This window comes from Crocodylus siamensis, chromosome 13 (assembly GCF_052110815.1).
Source record: "Crocodylus siamensis isolate JL-2025a chromosome 13, ASM5211081v1, whole genome shotgun sequence".
In the NCBI taxonomy this organism is placed as follows: Eukaryota; Metazoa; Chordata; order Crocodylia; family Crocodylidae; genus Crocodylus; species Crocodylus siamensis.
In genome coordinates, this window is record NC_143407.1 from 11,940,671 (window position 1) to 11,963,592 (window position 22,922).

The 22,922-nt window shown below is 47.4% G+C and overlaps 1 protein-coding gene across 6 annotated transcripts in view; it reads right to left on the minus strand.

Moving 5' to 3' along the window:
• ELAPOR1 (endosome-lysosome associated apoptosis and autophagy regulator 1) overlaps nucleotides 1–22,922 on the minus strand; it is a 76,327-nt gene that overhangs the window by 26,854 nt on the left and 26,551 nt on the right. For all 6 annotated transcript variants that reach the window (XM_090025274.1, XM_090025277.1, XM_090025278.1 and 3 more), the window contains exons 2-9: nucleotides 17,121–17,241; nucleotides 13,882–14,074; nucleotides 10,194–10,341; nucleotides 9,258–9,338; nucleotides 8,257–8,362; nucleotides 7,983–8,132; nucleotides 4,125–4,213; nucleotides 2,542–2,719 (exon numbers count right to left, since the gene is read on the minus strand). In XM_090025274.1, coding sequence (XP_089881400.1) covers nucleotides 2,542–2,719; nucleotides 4,125–4,213; nucleotides 7,983–8,132; nucleotides 8,257–8,362; nucleotides 9,258–9,338; nucleotides 10,194–10,341; nucleotides 13,882–14,042 — 913 coding nt within the window. In that variant the 5' untranslated portion in view covers nucleotides 14,043–14,074; nucleotides 17,121–17,241. The remainder of the gene's footprint in view (nucleotides 1–2,541; nucleotides 2,720–4,124; nucleotides 4,214–7,982; nucleotides 8,133–8,256; nucleotides 8,363–9,257; nucleotides 9,339–10,193; nucleotides 10,342–13,881; nucleotides 14,075–17,120; nucleotides 17,242–22,922) is intronic.

The window sequence follows — 22,922 nt, forward strand, 5'->3', positions numbered from 1 at the left end:
ACAGTACTGCTCAAAAGCATGTTTATGAAGTATCTGTACTAAAACTTGCAGCACTTTAAAAATATATATATATACACATCAGTTCTGGATAAGCTAAGTGCATGGGTATTATATGCAAGTTGCTCTAGCCATATTTAGTTTCAAGATTATGGTTTTCATAGTTTCATGGTTGGTAAGGCTGGAAGGGACCTGAGCAGATCATCAAGTCCAACCCCCTGCCCTGGGCAGGAAAGGATGCCGGGGTCAAATGACCCTGGCTAGGTGGTTGTCTAGCCTCCTTTTGAAGACCCCCAGGGTAGGAGCGAGCACCACTTTCCTTGGAAGTTGGTTCCAGATCCTATCTGCCCTGACTGTGAAGTAGCTCTTCCTGATATCTAGCCTGAATCTATGCTCAGTCAACTTATGGTCATTATTTCTTGCTACTCCCGGTAGTGCTCAGCGGAACAGGGTCTCTCCCATTCCCCACTGGTCCCTCCTGGTAAGTTTATAGATGGCCACCAGATCCCCTCTCATCCTTCTCTTGTGGAGGCTGAACAGGTTCAGATCCTGTAGCCTCTGCTCGTAGGGCCTGCCCTGCTGCCCCCGATCATGCAGGTAGCCCTCCTCTGGACCCCCCCCCCCCCATGTTGTCCACATCCCTCTTGAAGTGCGGCGCCCAGAACTGGACGCAGTACTCCAGCTGCGGCATGACCAGTGTCGCCTAGATGGGGAGGATCACCTCCTTAGACCTGCTCGTGATGTATCTGCAGGTACATGACAAGGTGTGGTTGGCCTTCCTGACCGCGTCCCCACGCTGTCAGCCCATGTTCATTTTGGAATCAGTGATGACTCCAAGATCCTTTTCTGCCTCTGCACTGACAAAAAGGGAGCTCCCCAGCCTGTAGGTATGGTGCTGGCTCTTCCTCCCCAGGTGTCGCACTTTGCACTCGTCAGTTGAATCCCATCCTGTTCTCATCTGCCCGCCCCTGTAACCTGTCTAGATCTAGCTGCAGCCTGTCCCTCTCCTTCAGCATGCCCACTTCTCCCCACATCTTAGTGTCATCCGTGAATTTGAACAGGGTGCTTTTCACCCCCTCGTCCAGGTCTCTGATGAAGATGTTGAACAGTGCAGGCCCGAGGACTGAGCCCTGGGGGCCCCCACTGCCCACATCCCTCCTGGTCAAAAAAGACCCATCCACCACCACTCTCTGGGTGTGGCCCTCCAGCCAGTTGGCGACCCAATTGACTGTGTGGGTGTCGATGCCACAGTTGCCTAATTTTTAAGTTTTTTTTTCAAATCTGTTCCCTTACTTCCATGTGCTCAGGGAGAACAGGGTCCGATTAAGGAGAGGAGGAAGGGGCTGCCAGGGGAAAAGTTGGGGGGGCAGTAGAGAACAAAGTGTTACTTGAGCCCCCAGTTTTATTCTCCCTGCTGTAGCAGTGGGAAAGGACATATTCAAGGAAAACCTCCAATAATTAGATTCTACACCTGGAAAACTATAACAAATTTATACATTTAACCATACATAGAATCTAATTATGGGGGGGGGCTTTCTATTTGAATAAAACTGCTAACAAAGGCAAGCCTGAAGTAACAAGAGCCAGTAACTGCAAGCTGAAGCTGGCCAAGTTCAGGCTAGAAATAAAACATGCAGATTTCCAGTGGGTGGGAATTAACCAGTGCGTCTGCCTATTAAGAAGTGCAGCCGATTCGCTCCATCACTTGGAACCTTTAAGCCAGAACTGGGCGTCCTTCTAGGAACGATACTCTCACTGGCTCATAAGCCATGGGCTTCCCATAACTTCCTGCATCGCTCTGGCTACAGGACTGGACTGGTTCTTTCTGGCCTTAATGAGACGGCAGTGGCTCACAGTGAGGGGCCGGCAAAAGCATGAGTCAGTGGTTCTCATCCCTTCCAGGGCTGGGAGCTCCTTCTCCGCACTAACATACCCTGTCCAAGGCTCCCTTCCACCTGGGCACGATGAAGCCACTTCCTGCTAGCTCCCATAGCAATACGGGAAGGACGGGGTGTCACAAACCTCTGGGAAATCCTCTGCAGGGGGGTCTGACCTGCTCAGTCCCTCACACCTCAGCCCTAACTTTGGCCCTGGAAGTCTAGATAGCAGAGTGCAAGAGCGAGCTGGGGTGGCACTAGGGAGGATTGGAGGGGGGGGGCTATAGCTACCCCAAAATTTGCCTTAGCCCCCCATAGCCACCCCTCCCAGCGCCGCCTTTGTTCAAGTCCCACACTTCGCCCCCAGGCTGCTGCTGCCACACACCTCACACAGCTGAGCTCACCCCACTCCCACCCGCAGCCGTGCGGTGCTCTTGGCCCAGCCCAGCCTACGGGGCCCATGTCCCACCTTTGTCTGCACAGCCTCCCCAGTTTTCCGTCTAGCCCACCTCGGTCCCACCACCGGGAAGAGGCTGGCACTGCCCGTTTCCCAGGCACATGGTGCATGTGTTCAGCACAGCTCAGCTTTCTCCACATTTCAGGGTAAAGAACCAGGAATCAAGCTATGCTCCCACGGAGCCCAGCAGAACAAACCCAGTGGCATTACCGGACCCATTTGAGTATGCCCCATAGGGACAGGGCTCGCAGGTGCTGGAGTTGGTTTTGAAGAAGCCCGGGTTGCACGGTGGGCACTTGGTTTTCACACCAGAGGGGGGCAGGTTCACCGCATCAGGCAGATCTTCACTGCAGATTTTCGGCTCTGCCCACTTAAACATTAACTGAGTCTGGAAAGGTATAAGCAAACTCAACCTCAGCTGGGAAAAATGAGCATCTCTACCATGCAAGACAGCTTAGGGCATCACAATAGCATAACATTGCTTTTCCCCTCCCTTGCAGCCAATGCTTTTCAAGTTAAGATAAAGCCTAACAAGACTGGGAAGTGCACTGTGCTCAAGTACAGTACCTTTCTGGCAGAGAAAGGAAGGCACCCAAGACCATGTATCAGGCAGTGCCAAGAAATACAGCACAGGATTCCAGGCTCTCAGCACTATGCTCTGCCCCCAGCACAGTTGTGCACCTGGATTAACCCTGCAGCGGGGTCTGGTTCACGACTGAAACTTGTAGGCCCTCCAGTAGCATGAGAAAATAAATAAGAGCAGCAATAATGTGTCCAAATTAGAATGCAGGTATTTGCATAAATGCCTTCTACTATTACAGCCGATTTCGCTTTCCTTAAAGCAACCAGCTTCTGTATATAAGCAACACTGTACAAATACAACGGTGAACACAGGCTAAGGATCGTGATGGTGCAGGAATTGTAACTGTGCCTATAAAGTGAGGGAATTTGCATGTGTACACAAGCCCTAGCTGTGGAATAACGAAATTGGGTAATATGCTTTTAAATAGTCTGTGAGCCCTTCTAGCAGTGCTCACTATGTTCTCTGAATCAGAAATCACAGAAACCACTGAAGCAGAAGTCTGCATGGATATGCAGACCTTGCATGCTGTGCATTGTTAAAAAATATGGATATTCAGCCCCATTGTTCTTATGGATTTCCTTCATATTGTGTATGCTGTAACAGGGAGGAAAATGCCCCAATACTAGCTAGTTAAAGTCAGTCTTGTTCAACAGGTGGATCTGTCTTCACAAGAGTGTGCCTCCAGTCTCCAGTGGCTTGTGTGAAAGACCCAGAACACACATCAGGGAAAACCAACTATCAGACTGCACAGGGAAACGGTGACACTGACTGTATGGCTACAAGAACATAAGAACAGCCATTTACTAAGTCAGATCATAAATGCATCTAGCCCAGTATCCGATCTCTCACACAGTGTGGATGCCGAGGAGGATGGTGAACAGGGCATGTCCAGCATGTCCCTCCACCGCCCACCAACTCCTCTCCCACTGTAGCTTCCAGCATTCAAAGGATTGGGAGTTTAGCCACAGCAAACATGCTGGGAATCTGGGGCAGAGGGGCTTGGTGGTTATTTGTAACAAGAGGCAGGTAAAAGTTGCAGAAAGGGCTGTCAAGTAAACTGCACCTCTTTAATTAGCGAATGCCTCTACTATGCTTTGAACATGGAAAGAACAGCACTGAAGAGCAGAGCGTTACAGCTGCAGTAAAATGAGGGAACCCTGTGGTTTATCAACCCGTGCTGAAACAGCCCTGGGGACTGATAGGTACTCACCTCCCCATTAGTGTCGCAGGCCGTGTGCGTGTAGAAATAATCCTTATCGGTGCAGGGAGGACGAGGCTTGCAAGTTCCTGAGCCTTGTTCTTTATCATCAAGGAAAGGAAAGAGACCACTGTTAGAATTAAAACCCTGGAGCATCAGGGAACAGAGCCCGCGTGTGCCCACAGCAAGTGCAGTGAAAGAAGACGACCTGGCTCTGCATTCAGAGGCGCTCTGTTTCATCTGGATGTCAAGCCTTTGTTACATTTCCTGGCAGAACAGCCATCACAGAAATCATGCGTCGAGTCCAGGTTCTGTGGAATAGCTTCTTGCTCAGTGTCTAACCTTTTGAGGATCTAATGGTGCACATTACTCAGATAGCCCCGCTTCAGGCACATTGGTTGTGTACTGTATTTTTTGTCTTCTGTTTATAAGCTGGTTACCCGACTAGCTGAGCATCTTGCACTCTTTACTGCAACCTTTCTGTAGGGCAAAGTAATGTTACTACTCTCATGGAGGTACAGAGAGGTTATGTCGCTTGCCCAAGGTCTGATGAGGAGTCTCCAGCAGAGCTGGGAATTGAATCCACTTGTCCTACAGCCATTGGACCAATCTACCTCTGTTTTGGCACCTCACTAAAAGATGCCCAGGGCAAGTTTTCACTCTGCCCTAGAGGTGAAGAATACCTTGGGGCTAAATTGTATTGTGCACAGCACCCCTTCCCCCAGGGCTGCGCCTAAAGTTTTCTTCTGCCTACAGGAATTTGCAGGAACTACCGTGACTTGGACAAAACCCATCCTCTGCTCACTCACATTTGGGGAAAGGAGTTGTGTACTGCAGCCCTGAGCAGGTGCAATCATTTTCCTCTATGCATTCAGCCAGCTGCCTTGGCCTGGCCAGCGCCTAAGGGCTGGAAAGAGACCAGTGGTTCTATCCACTCCCAGCCTCTGCCCCACAGTGATAGCAGCTCAAGTGAAGACCCTGTGCTCTGCAAAGCACCCAGCCCCAAGCTTCTGACTAGTACCCTCCAAACAGCTGCACAGGAATAAATCAGAATCTAAGCCAGTAATTCTCAGTGCAAATTTTCACAAAAACTTAGAGATTTCAAATAGCGTTCAGTAGCGTTAAAGACATTCTGACCTGCTGTGGTCTTTCCGAGTGCCTTGCAATAAAAGAATTACTCTATTATTTTTTCTGCAGTGAAAAAAGAGAGTGAAAACTAAGAGCTGGCATTTTCCAAGGGTGACTCCCGAGTCTAAAAAAGTGTTGAGAACCACCAATCTAAGCAATAGGGAAATCACTGTCTCCCAAGTGGCCAATCAAGCCCATTCATATATCTGTGCTGTGCCCAGACCCTGTTCCTCCTGCCAGCTTTATCACACCATCGAGCTCTCCAGACCAGCAGGCATTTCTGCTAAATCGAGTGGAAAATGCCGCGCAATTAAGATTTGTTTCTTATAATCCAAATCTTACTAGCTCCAGCTGTGTGTAATTAGAGGCACAGAAACAGCTGGCCCTCCCTGTCATATTTATCACAGTAACTAGCACGTTATTGGGCTCCCTGTGAAGTTTAGCACCTCAGGGCTGTTTCTGCTGCCTTCTTTTTTTTGTTTTTTTTTGCAGGGGGGGGGAGAGGGGTTTGCCAAGTTTAGTCTCCAGATGTTGGCTTTAAGGTACCACTCAATATTCACTTCTAATCAAACAATTGGGAGGATGCCAGGAAAGGGAGCCCCTCTCCCTCTGTTGACTTGGTACGCTGCTGTACAGCGTGCTAGAAAATTATCGCTGAAGGAACAAGCATATGTTTTTACTCTTCAAACAACTGCCGAACATGAAAGCATGGCTCTGCCAAGCACCTGGTTCTTTGAAAAACGCTCGCACCCTTCACTGCTTGACAGCTTGGCTATGTCTGGTTAATAGATAACAGCAGTGGAAGGGCCTGCCCTTGACCTTCACAGCACTGCGAGAAAGGAAGGTCTTGGGCTGCTGTATATTGAAAACCTGAAGCATGTCTGAAAAAGAGTATGCCCTCACCACATAAACCTGTGATCTAGAACAGTGGTTCTCAACCTTTTTTGTACCAGGACCCATTTATAACATCAGTAGCCAGTCTCAACCCACTGCCCCCACCCCTAGGCCTCAGCCCCCTCGTGTGTGGGGCATGGGGGGGGCAGTGCCTAGGCCCCAAGCAGCCCCTCGCAGGCTGAAACTCTGCCAGGCTGCAAGAGAAAAGACATGGTTTCCCACATTTTTTTTTTTCCTTTAAAGAAGAATCCATTTTTAAAGTTTGCTCATGGCCCTTTTGATATATTTTTGCAACCCACTTTTGGGTTGTGACCTACATGTTGAGAAACACTGGCCTAGTGGAAAGGACGCTGGCCTGGGAACTAAAGCATGAGGGTTCAAGTCCTTGTTCAGCCAGCCTGGAGCAAGTTACTTCCCTTTTTGGACCTGTTTCTCCATTTGTAAAATGGGAGTCATTATATCGACCACCTTCGAACACTACTTGGAGAGCTACAACAAACACACTATGTAAGACCAAGGTATTATACTGTTATTCTTTATTCTGTCTTCTAAACCAAGGTTGGCCAACTTGTAGCACAGGAAGGCTTTGTGTGCAGCATGCAGCAGACTGGGGGGGAGACAGGCAACACAGTGGCAGATAGGGAAGGGTATAGAAAGCAGAGCGAGCAGCAGATCAGGCAGGGAGCACTGAGCAGGAAGCAGAGCAGATCAGGCAGGGAGAGGGGATCAGAGCGGCACTTGGAAAAGTTATGCGGGTAATCTGTGGCACACCTGCCAAAAAGGTTGACCTGCACTACTCTAAACCCTCTAGAAGATGCGATGCTTTGGATAATGGGATTTTCCAGACACATTTTGTGAGGTTTCAGGTTTAAATAACCATTTCCCAAACTAGGAATCAAAACTGCAAATCAGATCACAGACCTTGTAAGAAAGGTTGAGAGCCCTACAGACAACCAGTTAGCCCAGACTGGCTGGACGAGAAACAGGGTCACATGCAATCATAAAGGGGTTCTGGGCACAAACCATGGACCAGGTTACAATTCAAAGAGAAAGGAAACACCCGATTTAGATGTTCAACACTGATTGAGAAGGAACGCTATAAAGAAGTTTGCCTGTCCTAAAATTATTGTTGCATTGGGCCACATTCTCCATGTATCATCTTCTTCCCCTAAATGCAGCATATTCCACTGCAAAAAAAAAATTGATTCTAACCAAACAGCTTCCATCTGTATCAGTCCTGCAAAACTGAAATATTTGGAGCTTTAATAATAAATCATTCATAATTTTTGCTTCCCTTGCTTCTAAAGAGAGAGGAAGATAATGAGACGGACAGGGAAGAGTGGGATGAGGAAAGTGGAAGAAACCAGCTGCTCTAAAAGCTACACTAGGCTGATAGACCTTGTTGCTGTAAGGACGTATTGTGGACTAGCACACTGAGACTGACACTGCTGAGAAGGTATGTCTTATTTCCAAAAGGTCCTGTCATGCAAATGCCATGCGCATGTGCATGCACGTATGTTTTACATTAGAGCTACATGGCAAGCAGAGATGACACTACAGTCAGTACTGGTCCAGCTAAGGTAGCTGCATACCAAGGTAGCAAACCCACCACAGCCTGGGCTTCAGCCTGAGCTGCCTACTCGAATGGGTGCCCAGGGTCCTGGATGAGTTTGAACAGTCAGTGCTTAAGACCACGCAGCTGAGTCTTCACTGTGATTATTACCCAAGCTAGCTAGATTAAAAGCTACCGCAGACATGCTTGTATATCCTTTAAACACTCCTCCTGACTGCAGTGCACACATGCCATACATGCACATGGGTGTGTCTGTGTGTACACCCCTTCATTACCTGAGTAAGTGTTAGATTCGCACTGCTGGCATGAGGTGGCTCCCTTGCCAGAGTAAGAGTTTGGTGGGCAAAGCTTGCAGAAGGTCGATCCTGGTTTGGATGCATAGGTGCCTGGCTTGCAGGGGAAGCATTCTGAGGTGTAGGCCACTCCTGGGGGAAGGAGAAGGAGCAAAGGAGAAACACTCAGTGAACAGCACTTGGGCTGCTTCTGTCAAGGAGGCTGGCCACCCCAAATGGGCACTGAAATAGAAAGGCGGCACTGCCATTCATGTACCTGTGATGCCAATGTTCCTTACAAGCACAGGCTTGGGGGTCTTGGACCACACTGAGAAGGCTGTGGTTCTCCAGTACAGGACATTGTTGCCATGACTCAGTTCCACCTGAGGAGGTAAACAGAACAAAAACAGGGCAATGCTCAGGTCCTGACAGGAGATGGAACATGATTTTGTCTGGTCTTGGAGCAGGGCCCAGAGCGACACACATTGGACAAGGAAGGAGTCTGGCTTTGCGGTGAGAGCAAAGATCCAGTGTTGATCTTGCCTACCAAAGCCCAGCTTCAGCCACCCCAGATCTGTAGTGATGTGAGTGATTACATCCACACTGGCTCTGTGCCACCTTCACATCTGCAGCTAAGAAAAAAGTCATTCCCACCTGCTCCAAACTAGGGAATGCAACAGTGAGGCAACTCTGAGAATGCTGCTTAGTGCTACTCTTAAGATCTTGGTTTCTGGTGTGCCTGAGAATGGTGGCAGGAAGTGACCCTCAAGTGGCCACTCCACTGAGTTTCTGGGTTTGGAGTGTGTGAATGAGCAGGGTGTATTCTACAGTAACAGCCTGAGGAGTGTTCCTGTAGACATGTAACATGTAGAGAGTTACTGTAGACATACCCAGTGAGTTTGGAATCGGACCCCAGGGGTCCAGCATTCATTCTGCCCATTAAGTGCTGCCTGCAGACCTTGACCTGCCCTCTAGAACCTGTGTTAGAGAGAAGGAATTTGTCTGGGAGAGTGAAGTTATCCCTAGAGTGACCAGGACCAGAGGAGTTTGGGTGCTGAATGCGTGACACGCACCACTTATTACTTGCATGTTAACCTTCCTATGATCTACCCTATGGTCTCGGAGAAATTACTTCTGTTTAATCTCTCTGCTGCACCTCCAGTGCTAGCTGTGAACTTTGGGGTTGGCATGGGGCTTGGATTCCAAAGCCTCCCACACTGCCAGCTGGATCCCACTTAGATGAACAGCACTAAGCTCTGCCCTTTGGTTTGTACTCACGCTGTGGAACTCCCATCCCTTCTCAGTGGTTTTCATCCACCTCGACTCCTCCACGGTTGGCTGGCACTGGTCATTCTGAACCTAGGGCAATAGGGAACTTGGGATGAGGATGCAGCTTCTGGAGGCCTGGCATCAGAGGAGCAAGCTACTGGGTTTTTAATCACAGTGGACAACAACAGTATCACTCACTGGTCTTTAAAAGGGGCTTTACGCCACTTTCTCAGCTCTACTATCACAAAACAGAGGCTCTCAAAATGGGCACAGGTAAGACTGCCAACATACTGGGAGCCCGAATGCCACACACCTGACTTATCACATGAAGCAAGAGTAGGCTTAAGCTACAGGGACTACATAGGCCGGCATGCAATGCTTCAGCTCAGAATATCCACACCAAGGTACCTATGGAGCACTGAGTGCTGAGCTTGTGAGGTTTTTTTTATTTATTAAAGCCAAGGACAGCTGCCAGCCATGCTTTAGGGCAAGACCTGTTCTAACTGTTCTTCCTCTAGGGACACTGCAAACAGATCACATTTTCAGCAGCTGCTTTGGAATCAGAAACAAATGCGTTAGACAGACAGACGCACCAATGAATAAACAGATTCCTACAGGCAGCACTGAACTATTTCCTGCAGAGCTAGGGGGTAGAGCCTGAAGACTGTCAAAACACATCTCCATCTGGAGCCGAAACAGTCATATGGAAACTTGAGTGGTCTCTGGACATACATACGAGCTAGGAAGGTGCAGTTGTCTTAGCCAGCCAAATAGGATCCTTCAGCTCAGGCAACTGATATGCTTTCTGCAAAAGGTGGAGATCACAGGTTCAAGCCCTGCTGCTGACCCACCTGGGGACGTGGTGGTTAACCATCACAGGGAGAATCTTTTAAAGGAATGCAGTAGAGATTTGTAATGAAAGAGGTGCAACCTCAGGCAACGTACAAAGAACTCGAAGACGATGCTGCTGTCTGGGTAGATGTACTCAAAGGAGACCATGCCAGACTGCTTCAAGTTGACAGCGTACATCAGGGTGGCTGTGCACTCATCTGTGTTGGAGGCAACGTAGTCTCCCAGAGGCACCCACGTTGACCTGGAATAGGATTGAGAGAGAAGCATGGTGGTTGGCAAGTGCAGCACAAGTGCTGCTTGGGAGGCTACTGGGGAGGCTACATAGGCTGGATGACAGCCGAGCCCACCAAGATAGAACAGCTCAAACTATACTGCAGCAAAAAGGTACACGCTGCTAAGCAGGTCACAAGGGCCAAACCTTCCTCTTTGAGATAAAAGGCCAAATTCTGATCTCCATTTATACAATTTAGATGTTGCCCTTCCCAACAAAGGCCCAGGGTGGTTTATAATAAGCCAACAGAATAACTTATAAAACAGGAGGACAAAGAGAACAAAACAGCTTAATGAGAACTAGAATATCAACACAAAGAAAGAGACCGCCCCCCCTCCTAAAAATATCTCAGCAGTATGAAACTCAGGATGAGGATCAAAAATATCCCAGCGTAGCAGCAACTGTGCAATGTATGTTGCCAGAGAAATACAGCACTGATACAAGAGTCAAACATAGCCCAGAATGGCATAGCTGCCTAAAGATAACTTTCTGTTTCCACTGATTGCTCTAACGGAGGTAGCGGGGACCTCCTACCCCCATACTCTTCCATTAGTTCTTCCACTTTCCCTAGCAGGTCACATGGCGACATGGGAACCCTGTCCCACTCCTATCTCTGTAATATCTGGTCTTCCCTCTGAGGCAAATAAGATGATCTGATCCTACTGCAAAAGAAATGGGGATGAAAATTAGTAGTGCTGCATCTGCTACAAATATGCCTAGAAGTTGAATGAATAATTAAAGTGACACTAGAAGTAGGTTACATTTGCAAAGTGCATAAATTCTCCTGATAGGGTTGAGTTGCAGTCTTCTGGGGAGTTACTCATAAAAGGATAGTTTGATTGAAGAATCTGAGCTTGCTTCTCTCTGCATGAAATGATCAAAGAGAGCAGACAAATAAAGGCAGTGTCGCAGAATATAGGCAGTGTGTGGGAGCAGCCTGTGCACAGAGGAGGAGGGTGTGTGGTAGCAAACTCAGGCACTGAGCAGAAAGATGGGGTTGATATCATTCCTTCTGGAGGGAGATGACATCAAGTCTATGGAGCCCCTTGCCTATTATTCAGGGATGCTCTGGTTTCACTAAGGGCTTGTTTATATGGGGGAATAACTCAGAATAGTTATTCCACAGTAGCTTTTAGTATGAGCACTCTGATTCCACCTGATGAGTAGCGTGCCTGCATTGCAGTTGGAGAGGTGCGACTGCACCATGGATGGCTTTTAATTTGGCAACCCAAGGAAATGCCCATGGTTCTAGGAAGCCTTCTTCTGGCTCTGATGATGCTCATGTCACTGCAACTTCATCCCTATTGGGACCCAAACTAGCTAGATTAAAATTAGCCCAGGTGTGCCTATGTGTGCTGCAGTCACATCTCAGATATGCAGTACAGACACAGTTTAACAGTGCCTGTGTATGTGGAATTAATGTCAACATAGAGACTTAATGTAGGCACTTTAAATTCAAGTTCTTTCCGATTACTGATGCACACAGAGTGTATACACCCTACCAGTTTTAAGTTAAATAAATAAATAGGGTTTAATTCAATTCATTACCAAATTAAGCTAAAATTCAATATAATTCTATTTTAAAATCAAATCAAGGCTGACCACACTGTATCTTGCACTTAAAATGACACGATTAGTTGAACTAATGCAATCTCTGACTACAGTAGGCCTTTATTTCCACTGCAGCTGCATTTCCCTGTAGCATTCTCCTTCGTTTCCTCACCTTGCTGAAAACTATAATATTACCACCCAGAGTTGACTGTCATACAATAGTGATGAAAAAGATCCCAGCAAAACTTGTGAAATGTTTTGGCAACCTTTAGGATAACAAAGGCTATGCTTTTATTTATTAATTTATTCATATTTGCATATTGGCTTACGCTTCTATTGATCTATTCCACCCAGGAGAACATACAAACACTAACAGACTCTTCCTATGCCTGAAGATGGGTGTTTGTGCCCAAAAGCTTGTAAAAAACAATTTTTCCTACTATTTAGTTGGTGTAATAAAAGATATCACATTTACCCAAAGAACAGTATCTACCTATGCTTTTATCTACTAATGAATGTTAAGTTCCACTGTTGTCTGCAGTATGGTGGAAGTTGCTGCCTTAAGGGGATTTGTTTGGCTTGGTTTCTCTGAGATGGAGATCTTGTCTCTCTTCACTCAAAACAACTGATTCAATTCAGAATTTAGTCTGAAACAGCCACAAAACACTGACGGAATGATGTTGCCAACTATAGGTTTGCAGAAGAGCTGATATGGACACAAGTGGCCTCACAGTTGGAGCTCACCCACCCTCCACTTCCAGGTAGATCCCAGCTCTGGATCCAAGATGTGATTGCTCTGGTTAGGTTTCTGATGGTCAGTCTAAGGCAGGTGCAAGTACAGGACTCAGATATTAAGGGCCAGAAGGAATGGTTGTGACCATCTAATTTGAGGTCTTGTCTAGTACAGACCAGTGGCCCTTGTCTAGAAATCCCTGCAGAGAATCTACTATTTCTGACTGAGTTAGAACAGGCCCACTAGAAAAAGAAACCTAGTCTTCATTTAACCCAGCATCCTTGCTTGTCAGAGCCCTCAAGCTGAAAGTGCCTGCAAGAGAGTGCCAAGGTTTCTGCTGAATCAGGCTGATGGTATCAGTAAAAGTGGGATCATAGTTCGCAGTAGGGAAGAAGCAGCTGAAGTGCAATAGGCCAAGAAACCATCTACCCCCATGTCTGTGTCCATGCTGAGCACCAGATGTTTCAAGTCTGGGACTAGAATCTCAGTAAGAGACAACGGAAATGTGTTCATGGGGAGAGAGATATCTAACACAAAACCAAAAGTGGCTTGCCTATATGAGTTTAGCTTTCTTACGTACTTAATCATATTAAACATAGCTACGATTACTCTGTATACAGACACCTCACTGAGCTTTTCAAATCCCACTGTACTCGTGGGCTCAATAACATTGTGCAACAGTGCATTTTACAGGTTAATCCAACACTGGGCAGAATTTTAAATAAGAGGGGGGGAGCAATGAGGTTGTAGCACATCTGGAGGGGCCTGGAGGAGGTGTAAAAGAGGGAAAACTCAGGTCCAACATCATGAAGGCCTTCTTCATGGTGAGAGCTCACCAAAAAGAAAGAGAAGAAATTTCCAAACTGGAAGCCTTTCACACTGGCGTTAACAAAACACTGGGAAAATGGACAAGGAAGGATTTACCAGCATGGACATGCTGATCTAGTAGCCATGTCCATCGAGTGTCAATAAAACAGAGGCGACACCAGTGATATCAGAGGAAAGCCAGATGTTTTAACACCGGCGTGAATATGAGCAGAATAAAACTTGTTAGGGTTGTTACAAAAAAGTCTGCAACCCACACCAACTTCCACTACAGTGTTCAGCACTTCTGAAATTAGGCTGTCCAGCATGACAGGTCAAGGTTGTTGGTGAAAACTCGTAGCTCGCATGGCTCTGTTCTCAATCTGTGCAGCTCTTTCAGCATCTAGCAACAACAGACTCACGTGGTGCAGTTCTCTGCTGATTCTGAGAAGCTATCGTCAACCTCAAGGGTGGTTGCCACATTTGCAAAGCCATGGGGTAGCTCATCCCATTCATCGAAGCGAACGCCAGTGCCCAGGGAGTATCTGCCCTCTGCACAGGATTTGCATGACTGGTCTTTCATGTCCAGGAATTCACCCGCTTTGCAGGAAAAGGCTGTAATGTAGGACAGCAGAGAAAGAGAGATCAGGAGAAAGGGACACAGAAAGAGTCTCCATCCAACAATCCCATCTGTATCCATTACTTCTGTGACACTTGGATCTCAAAACACAAGTCCCCTTACAGAATTCTGGAGAAGTTTTAATGGATTATTAATTATTTCCATTTTACAGGCAGGAAAACTGATAAGGAGAAGGCTGATTTGTTCTTACTCACAGAGCAAATATAAATTAGCAACAGTGCTATGAAACAGCTTATCACATGCAAAGATTTCTCCATAACTGTAATGTTACAGCTGGGTCACATATGAAATATTGTTTCTAGGTATGGACAGGTGATGATTTTCAAGCTGATACGCGGACGTTTAGAAGGGTCCGAGGCAAAGCCAGGCTTTAGCCTTTTAGTGAAGCCAGAAGTAACCGAGACTGCAAAACAGCCTCGGTTCAAAAATTACCCCAGTCTGCCCAGCATTTATTAGAAGACATTATCAAAAACATTATTGGAGATTTGTGGAACAAAAGCAGAAATTCAATTTAATCCTTTGAATTTCCATTGCTTTTAAAGCCAGAGTGGGGCCATTTTTATCTGGCCTTTTACACAGCACAGGCTCCAGACTTTTACCCAGTCATAAGGGGTAAGGCCCCTACTTGCTTCCTCCCTTTGCATGAGAAGGATATGTGCATGTCATACACATGCATGGTTATATGGGGAAGGTCACAAGCAGTGCGTTAATTTGCAAGGGCTGCAACTACAGCATTTGCAGGTATCCTTGAACCAGCTTTCCTCTTGCTATTATGGGCAATGACAGCAGTGATACTGCAGGGGTACAGATTTCAGTAAGGGTGCATGAGGGGACCCTAAGTATGTATGCAGGCTTCCAACCTATACTTTATATCTGTGCTGATGCAGCTGCACTGCTATTACATGAGCTAGTGTGGGGATGTCTATCTGTGGTGGAATCATGTCTTCAGTTACAGCTTAGATGTAGCCACAAACCCCCCTGTAAGGCCAAAAGGACACACAGAGGCTACTTTTAGCTCTTGTCCAAGAAAGGTGATGTCCAAGAATAAACAAACCATGGATGTATTCTCCAGGCACACCGGCTCAGTCCACAGCAAAGATGAGCCTGCACTGCAGTGGGAGTTCAGGTGTTGTCAAAGCCTTGACATTATTATGCCTACCACAGACGGTGGGTTTCCATGCCATCCCGAGAGGTTTTGTTCATTAGGAGCTTAAACGTTATATGAACAGCTTATGAATCTACAGCACTCTGCAGTTTAAACCTGTGCTGCTGTCTAGTCTCACTCCACACTAAAATCAACCCAAATCTGGACCCAGATTCTAATTTCCTGAATGTTTACACCCTGTTCATGGCCTTTATCCACCTCAAGCTTTAGCCTAGCAAAAATTATCCAACACTAATGGAGTAAGCTCAGAGTGGCCTATTGCTATGGAGCTACTCCTACTCTGCAATCGTGTAACTGGGAGCAGAATCCCGACTTCCTGTATCAGTCTAATTAAACAGTGCTCAAGTCACAACAAGTGTGAATGAAACAAAACTAGTGATAAAAGGTGATTTACAAAATGTAGGAGTGACTCTGAAAAAAAAAGAGGCATTACAAAAATATTCATAACCAGATGTAATTTTAAGTAGTGGTTAGGTGGAAACCTTTTGGATTGCAGCCATGCATCCTTGATTTTCTTGGTCCAGCAATTCTCCAGTGATCATATGCATCTCAACTAAATGCATATTTAAAAATAAAATTAGAAGTAGAAGTTGAGAGAGAGACAGATCTCAGAATCTCCTCTCTGGTCTTTTGCTTTATTTGTTGCACTTCTTTCAAGGGCTACAGTCATATGTTGCAGAGTTGTTGGTTGTAGCTGTGCTGGTCTAAGGAGATAGGCAGGCAAGGCTCTTTGGGTAGATGCAATATCTTTTATTAGACCAACTAAATAGTTGGAAAAAGTTCTTTGCAAGCTTTTGGGCACAAACATCCTTCCTCAGGCACTGGGAGACTGAGGACAGCAGCAGTCTCCCAACGCCTGAGGAAGGGTGTCTGTGCCCAAAAGCTTGCAAAGAACTTTTCCCAACTATTTAATGGGTCTAATACAAGATATTGCATCTACCCAAAGAGCCATGCCTGCCAAGGTCATATGTTGACATCCACAGGGTTGACAGAGATGAATGATGGTAGGATAATGCCCAAGGAAAACGAATGGAAAATACTTGCCAGCTGTTAAAAAGGCTACAACCATAAAAACAGAGAATAACCTTGAATAAGAAGCTGTGCTGCAGGCAAGGAATAGCATTTCTGAATGCATAATTGGTTTTAACAGTCAAATGATTTTCTATCTGAGTGAACGGATTCTCAGTTCTCTTTAAAGGTCTCCTCCACCCCCCACCCCCCTGCAATCCTGTCTTCCTTTAGTCTCTCCTGTGAATGGCAAAGCAGCTGAAGTCTTGGATAATGAGTGTTTACTGCTATCAAGCAGACAGATTCTCTTGGTACCTTTTAAGGAACTGCACCATTATGTAGCTTATGTAATGCTGAGTTTCATTTGAAGTCTCTATTGTAACTGCTGCATGTGAAAAAACACTCTTAATGAACAAAACTTAGATAACGAGGGGGACTGATTCTCCTTTCGCTTACTCTGGATTAACTATGTTGACCTCAGTAGTGTTACTCCTCAGCTGCACTGGGATGAGAGAGAAGCATGAACCAGGCCCAGCTGGGAATCATTCATGCTACTGGTAAGAGAGAAATCCAGCTCAATTCTCCCGACTGTCAGTGGTGTAAATTTGAGGTGAATATTTACTGGTTTGTCTCCATAGGAGCCAGTGGCAAAGAGCTTGCTGACCCAGCAGGAGCTGGAGCTGGAGCTGGCTTGTATCATTTAATAATCCCATAATGATTTGGACAGACAATGGCACAGCGAAAATGTGCAAGGTAGAGTCACCCCCGCCGCACAGCCTCTGGCTCAGAGCAGCCCACACCAGTCATCGATGAACGTGAACCACCGAACAGCCTCAGCAGGCGCTTACAGCATTCAGTGCCTTTGATGGGGTCTGGCAGGCCCGTGCAGAGTCCTGGGGTGTGTGGCACAGCCACCCTCCACCGAGAGCCAAGGCTGTCACAGGCTGTGTACTCGTAGTGGTATTCAGACTGGAAGAGAAAAACACAGAAGAGAGCTAAAGCTGGATACATGCAAGACCTAGCTGGGTGTTGACAGTCGTAAGGGCTTCATGCATCTCCCCAGTGCTGGGTCCCTCTAATGACTCCAGTGCAATGAATCCCAATTGATATCAGAGCATCCTGAACACGCTGCGTACACAGTACGGGGCCGACGTGAAGACCGCCGACTGGAATCCAGCCCCAGCTGCAACCCTGCAAATCAAAACCGTGTCCACTGGTTTCAGTGGAAATATTCCTGATTTGCACTGGTTTCACCGAGATTAGATTCTGAACCAGAGAAAGATCCACATGTGCATATGGTCTTCTTTCAAAATCTTACATCCCATTTTGTCTCAGCCGAGCAACCTTACCCAGCTCAATGGATGTCATTAGCATATTTATTATCATCGTGACGGGAGTTTCTCTTGAACAGATTAAGGCTCGGCAACTCCAGTGGAATGATTCCTGATTTACCTCAGGTTGATAAAAATCAAGCCCAGCGGGCCAGATTTATGGAAGTACTTTATTGCCTAATGAAGCAAACAGACACTTTATACCAGGTGTCTATCTGCATCCTGAGAAGTAAATTAGACCCCAGGCTGCTATGCATAAGTACAAATACTCAACCTGTAACCTCATTTCCCTTCTACTTACATTGGTGGGAAATGAAGGGGAAGACCATTCAAATCAATGAGGAGATGACTGGAGAGCTGAGTCCAACATCTACCTTTAACAATCCAACTCGGTCTCCTAGTTCCCCGCCAGCCCTCTCTGACCGCTTCTATTGAGCCAAGAAAACTTCCACCAAAATCTTTAAACCATGAAAGCTCGTCGATTCTGCCCCACATTTGCCAGATTTAGTGGCAGATTCCCTCATGTTTTCTGCCTGCACAGTGGCATGTAGGAGTGTATTCATCTCACCATGGTTGACTGTAACATGGTCAGAGCTGTGATTACCCACGCCCTGCATTGTTCCCAGCATGGCCCGGCACATGCCACTGAGATCACATGCCGCTGCAGTACACAGCTAGGAAAAATAAGGATCTGGCTTCTCCGTCTCCTCTTGCACAAGTTCTCATCAGACATCACTGACAGTTAACTACAGCTGGAAGTGTGACTGCAGCAGCTGCTGGCATACCGGAGCTGGCTTTCACTTAGTTAGTTGGCTCTGAAAAGTCATCAAGAACATAACCAGGCTTCCAAGTGAGTTTGTGCAGTCTGTGTTCTTGTGGCTCCACTACTACTGAAACCTGAATGAAGACTGTTCCCTCATCCTCCAGCTCTGCCCTGACCCTAGCCATATCTTTCCTCCACTCATAGGTGCCCAGTACATGGGGGAATCAAGGGCCCTGGTCCCCCTTGGGAAGAGACCAGGGTGACCACCCACCCCTTATGGGGTGGGACAGTCCCAAAATGGGAACATCAAGTCCCAGTCCAGCCCCAAGCAGTGGTAGAGAGCAACTCCCCCAGCTCCCTGCAGGTAAGTCTATGGCAGGGAGGTAGTGGGGCAGGGGCAGGGGCTGGGGCTGGGTCTGGTGGCACTGCCCAGCCAGGGTAGTGCATGGGGCCCAGGGCCAGGGTGGAGAGTGGGACAGAGCCGCAGGCAGCTCATCTAAGGGGTGGGGGCAGCAGGTCCCTGCTGCTTCATGCACTCCCAGGAAGGGGAGTATGGGGAGGCATGTGCCCCCCAGATTTGTGCATGGGGTGGGGGCAGATGCAAGCTGCCCACTGCAGCCTCAGAGCCCTCTCCCTGGGAGCCTGAACCGAACACAGTGCCCTCCACAGAGGCACCTCCCGCCCACCAGGCAGCAGCAGGAGCAGCAACATGGAGTCGTGCCCCGAGGCTGCAGCAGGCAGCCCATCTCAGTCCTTGGGGACCTGACCCAGGACACAGGTTCTGGACACAACAGTTGCATGCCTATAGGCCTGGACTCCACACCCAGTGCAGTGGGGATCCTCAGCCTTCCTTTAAAGCAGTTGATGCACAAGGAGGTGCTGCCCTTCTCCCAGGAGTAGGGTGGGCTGCGTTTAATTCCCTCCGCAGTCAGGGAAACTCAAAGACAGGTTTCCTACCTCCTAGAAGAGCACCCTGGCTACCAGGCTGCAGACCCATGCTTCTCTGGTAACACAAATCACAAATTCTGTTTCTGCACAAAAAGAACATTTAAGAGGGAACTTCATGCTGTAGCTTGGTGCCAAGGCACTCTCCTGCAAAGTGGAACAAGTGGGCTTAAATCTCTTCAGGCTGAGGAAACGGAAACCGGGTGTCCCATGCCCTGAGTGACTGCCCCGTCACCATGCTACTGTATAAAAGAGACACCCCACCTTGAAGGAAGCAAGCGTGCCTACCTTCAAGGGCACGGGGGGAAACTAACTCCTGAAGGGAGTCCCCAAGCCCTAGAGAGGGAAAAGAGCTCAAGCAACCTGGTTGTGCTCCCTGTGAGCTACCTATTTTGGATCCAGCATCAAAGTGCCCAACCCACCTTGTGTATTGTACAGAGTCTGGAGCCCAGGCTGTGGATTCCACACTAGGAGAAAGGGCAGGTGGAGGATCGGGTGCCTACGCGTTTGCGTATGCAATGCACAACACTGTGCACCTAAGTCCCTGTTTGGACCAATAGCCAGATCTGAAGTCAGCCCCTCCAGCACCCACCCTTCTGGCAGCAGCCGAGTGCCAATTCTAGTGCCACACAGTCCTCACAGAGTACTTTCCACTTGCAGACCTCAATGTGCTTTATAAAGGAGATGAGAATCATTAACCCCATCTTACAGATGTGGAAACTGAGACACAGAGAAGAGAAGTTCTTTGGCTATGGTCCCCCAGCATGCAAGTGGCAGAGCCAAGAACAGAAGCCAGCTCAGTGCCAAGCTGCATCTTGGAACTTACTCCTTCCCCATTACCCTGTACAGTACTTATAGGAACCTGAGGGCTCCCTTAAACATGCATGGCTCGTTTACTGGGCTGGCAGTGAACCGGAGCAAGCTGCTATATGGTCCACATGCCCTCTCTCTGCTTCCTTGCTGGCCCTGGCTCAGCCAACAGCTTCTCCCCTTGCTCTCCACTTCCCCAGAACCTCCCTGCATGTGCTGAAGCGTGACCGCTGGTCACCATGTGCTTGTTCTAGAGTTGGGTGGCTCACTCAGTGCAAGGCAAGGAAAAGGCAGTAGAAGAAAAATAAGCCTGCAACAGAGATGGGAGGACAAGGCAGCTCTCTGGACCTCGTGTTGTCATTATTGATGAGGCTTACAGCTGGAGTTTAAGGTATCCGGACACCTATTTCCCACGGATTTCAAGGAGTTAGTTGTCTAAATCTTCAAGTCTGACCCCAAACCAATTGCTCATGGTCAAAGGGGAATTAGCAGAGCAGGGACATGAACCCAGACCGTCTAACTCCTACAGTAACATGCTGATTACTGAAACCAACCTTCTTCGCATCCTTCCAGCATCACACATGAAATGCACCCTCTGCACATGAACTGCCTAGCAACTTGAATGGGAAACCCACAGAAAAGCCTTGCATGACTAGCTGAGACTTGATTAGCTTGTATGACCTTTTGCAGGGCAGTGATTAGCTCCATATCATATGTACATCTTTCACCGAGCCTTACACAATAGAAATTCTTGCTTCCAACCCCACAATTGTGGAAGCAGAGCAAATCAGCCAGGCTGTCCTGGAAGGGCAAAGTCAGGTGCCTCATTTGTCAGGGACTCGTGCTGAAAATCCGCTTGCCAGCTTGTCAAGTTAAAAGCAAATCAGCACATGAATGCAACTAGGAGGTGATATTGGAGCTGTCGAACAAAGGCATAAAGGTCACTGGGACATGGTCTATCTTATTGCTCACACGCATGTTATCTTGTGCCAGCAGGGGCACAAATCAAAGCAATTAGGACCCCTTTGCTTTTATTAAGTGGTATCAGCAAGGCAGATTTGCTTGAGCATAGGCAGTCTGGATGGAGGGAGGAAAAGGGGCCAGTACTGGAAGTGCCGATGTGGAACAAGACAATGTTTTTGAAGGGCCTCTGCTTGCCAGAGTGGCAGCAAAACTAATGGATGACTGGTCTGCACAAGTGGGGTCAGCATCTGATCCTCAGAGTAAAGCAGGGGCAGTTCCACTTCTACTTTCTCAACAAAAGAGCACAACCTTGTTGAAACTACTTGTTGAAAGGTCAGGATCAAGCCCAGGCACTTGAACGGACACTCCTGGACAAAACCAGAATGATTAGTTTAGCGCAAGGCAACCTCATCTCAGGCAACGAGGGGCCAGAGGGAGAAAGAAAGGGTCAGACAATTACCCAGGTGCTAACAACAGGTAGTAGGGCCTTGGATTAAGCCCATCACTTCCAGGCAGGATCAGCACTCACGCAACCAAGGTCAGTTCTTCAGAAGAGTTCAGCACATTGAATATGCTTCTTTGAGAAATCAGTCTTTGCTGGGTGTCTCAAAGTTGAAGCTGAGCTTACTGAAGATCTGGCCCCAGTTATGGCAATCGGAAACCTTCCCTTTGAAAAAGTCTGATCTTGAGGATCTGGTTGCAAAGACGGCTCCTTAGCAAGACACCACTTGTTCCTCCCATTATAAATGCCCCATGCATCAAGATTGAGCCCGTGTAAAAACCTTGCAAGGTACAGACCAGCTGGCCTGGAAAATCTCTTCATTTTACCATGCTCCTCACTAGCGCTCCTCAACAGAGAGCTACTCAAAGTATTTATTGAGGATGCCAGTATCGACCTACTGGATTGCACATTTCCACTTAGTGGGGTTATTTTTTTTAATTAAATAATTTCAGCCAGTCGCTGTCATGTCACAGCTGAGTTACGCTGATTATGCTGCTCTGCAAACTTGAAGCTCAACCAAATTGTGGAAAGCTCATTAGAAAGGGTGCCCATGACTGGATTCACTCTACTATATCCTACTGACCAGGATGTCAGAGAACAAGCACATCTCCACAGATGCAGGTCTTGGGGAGGTGGGAAGAGGGGCTGAATTCTTGGCTTTTTCCCTGAAGACTGGAAAAAATAGGAATAGGGCAGGGGTGGGCAAAACACAGCCCACCAGGCCATTCTATCTGGCCCGTGGGGTCCCTAAAAAATTTAGGGAATTAATATTTATCTGCCCCTGGCTGCCTGTCATGTGGCCCTCGATGGCTTGCCAAAACTCAGAAAGCAGCCCTCTGCCCAAAATAACTGCCTGCCTCTGGAATAGGGGACCCCATTTATCAATCATTTATTGCAGGCAACCCAGTTTGCAACCACACAAGATGGTCCCTGCCTCCAGAATTTGTAATCTGTTGGGTCTTTTAGGTTGAAAGAGGCAGAGGAGTCCAAGGAAACAGGGAGCGAGTTGCACAGTTCCTAATAGTTTCACTTGTAACTATGTGATTTCCCCTCATTGTTACATTGCATCCATTTATCTCTCTGCTCACACTCTGGAGCTGGGATTATATTTTTGATGTAATGGACAACTCTGGCTACAAAGCACTGATCAGGGCCTGAAATTAAAAAAAAAATTCTCCCTATGGGTTGGTCACACAACAGAGAAGAGAGCCACGTTTCTGCAGACTTCATGCAAAAAGCATTTTTGATTGCCCTTTGGTGCCATACAATTTAATTTAAAACCCAGGTTGTAATGTAACTGGACAGAGATCCTTTAATAACTTGTGAAGTGTATGCA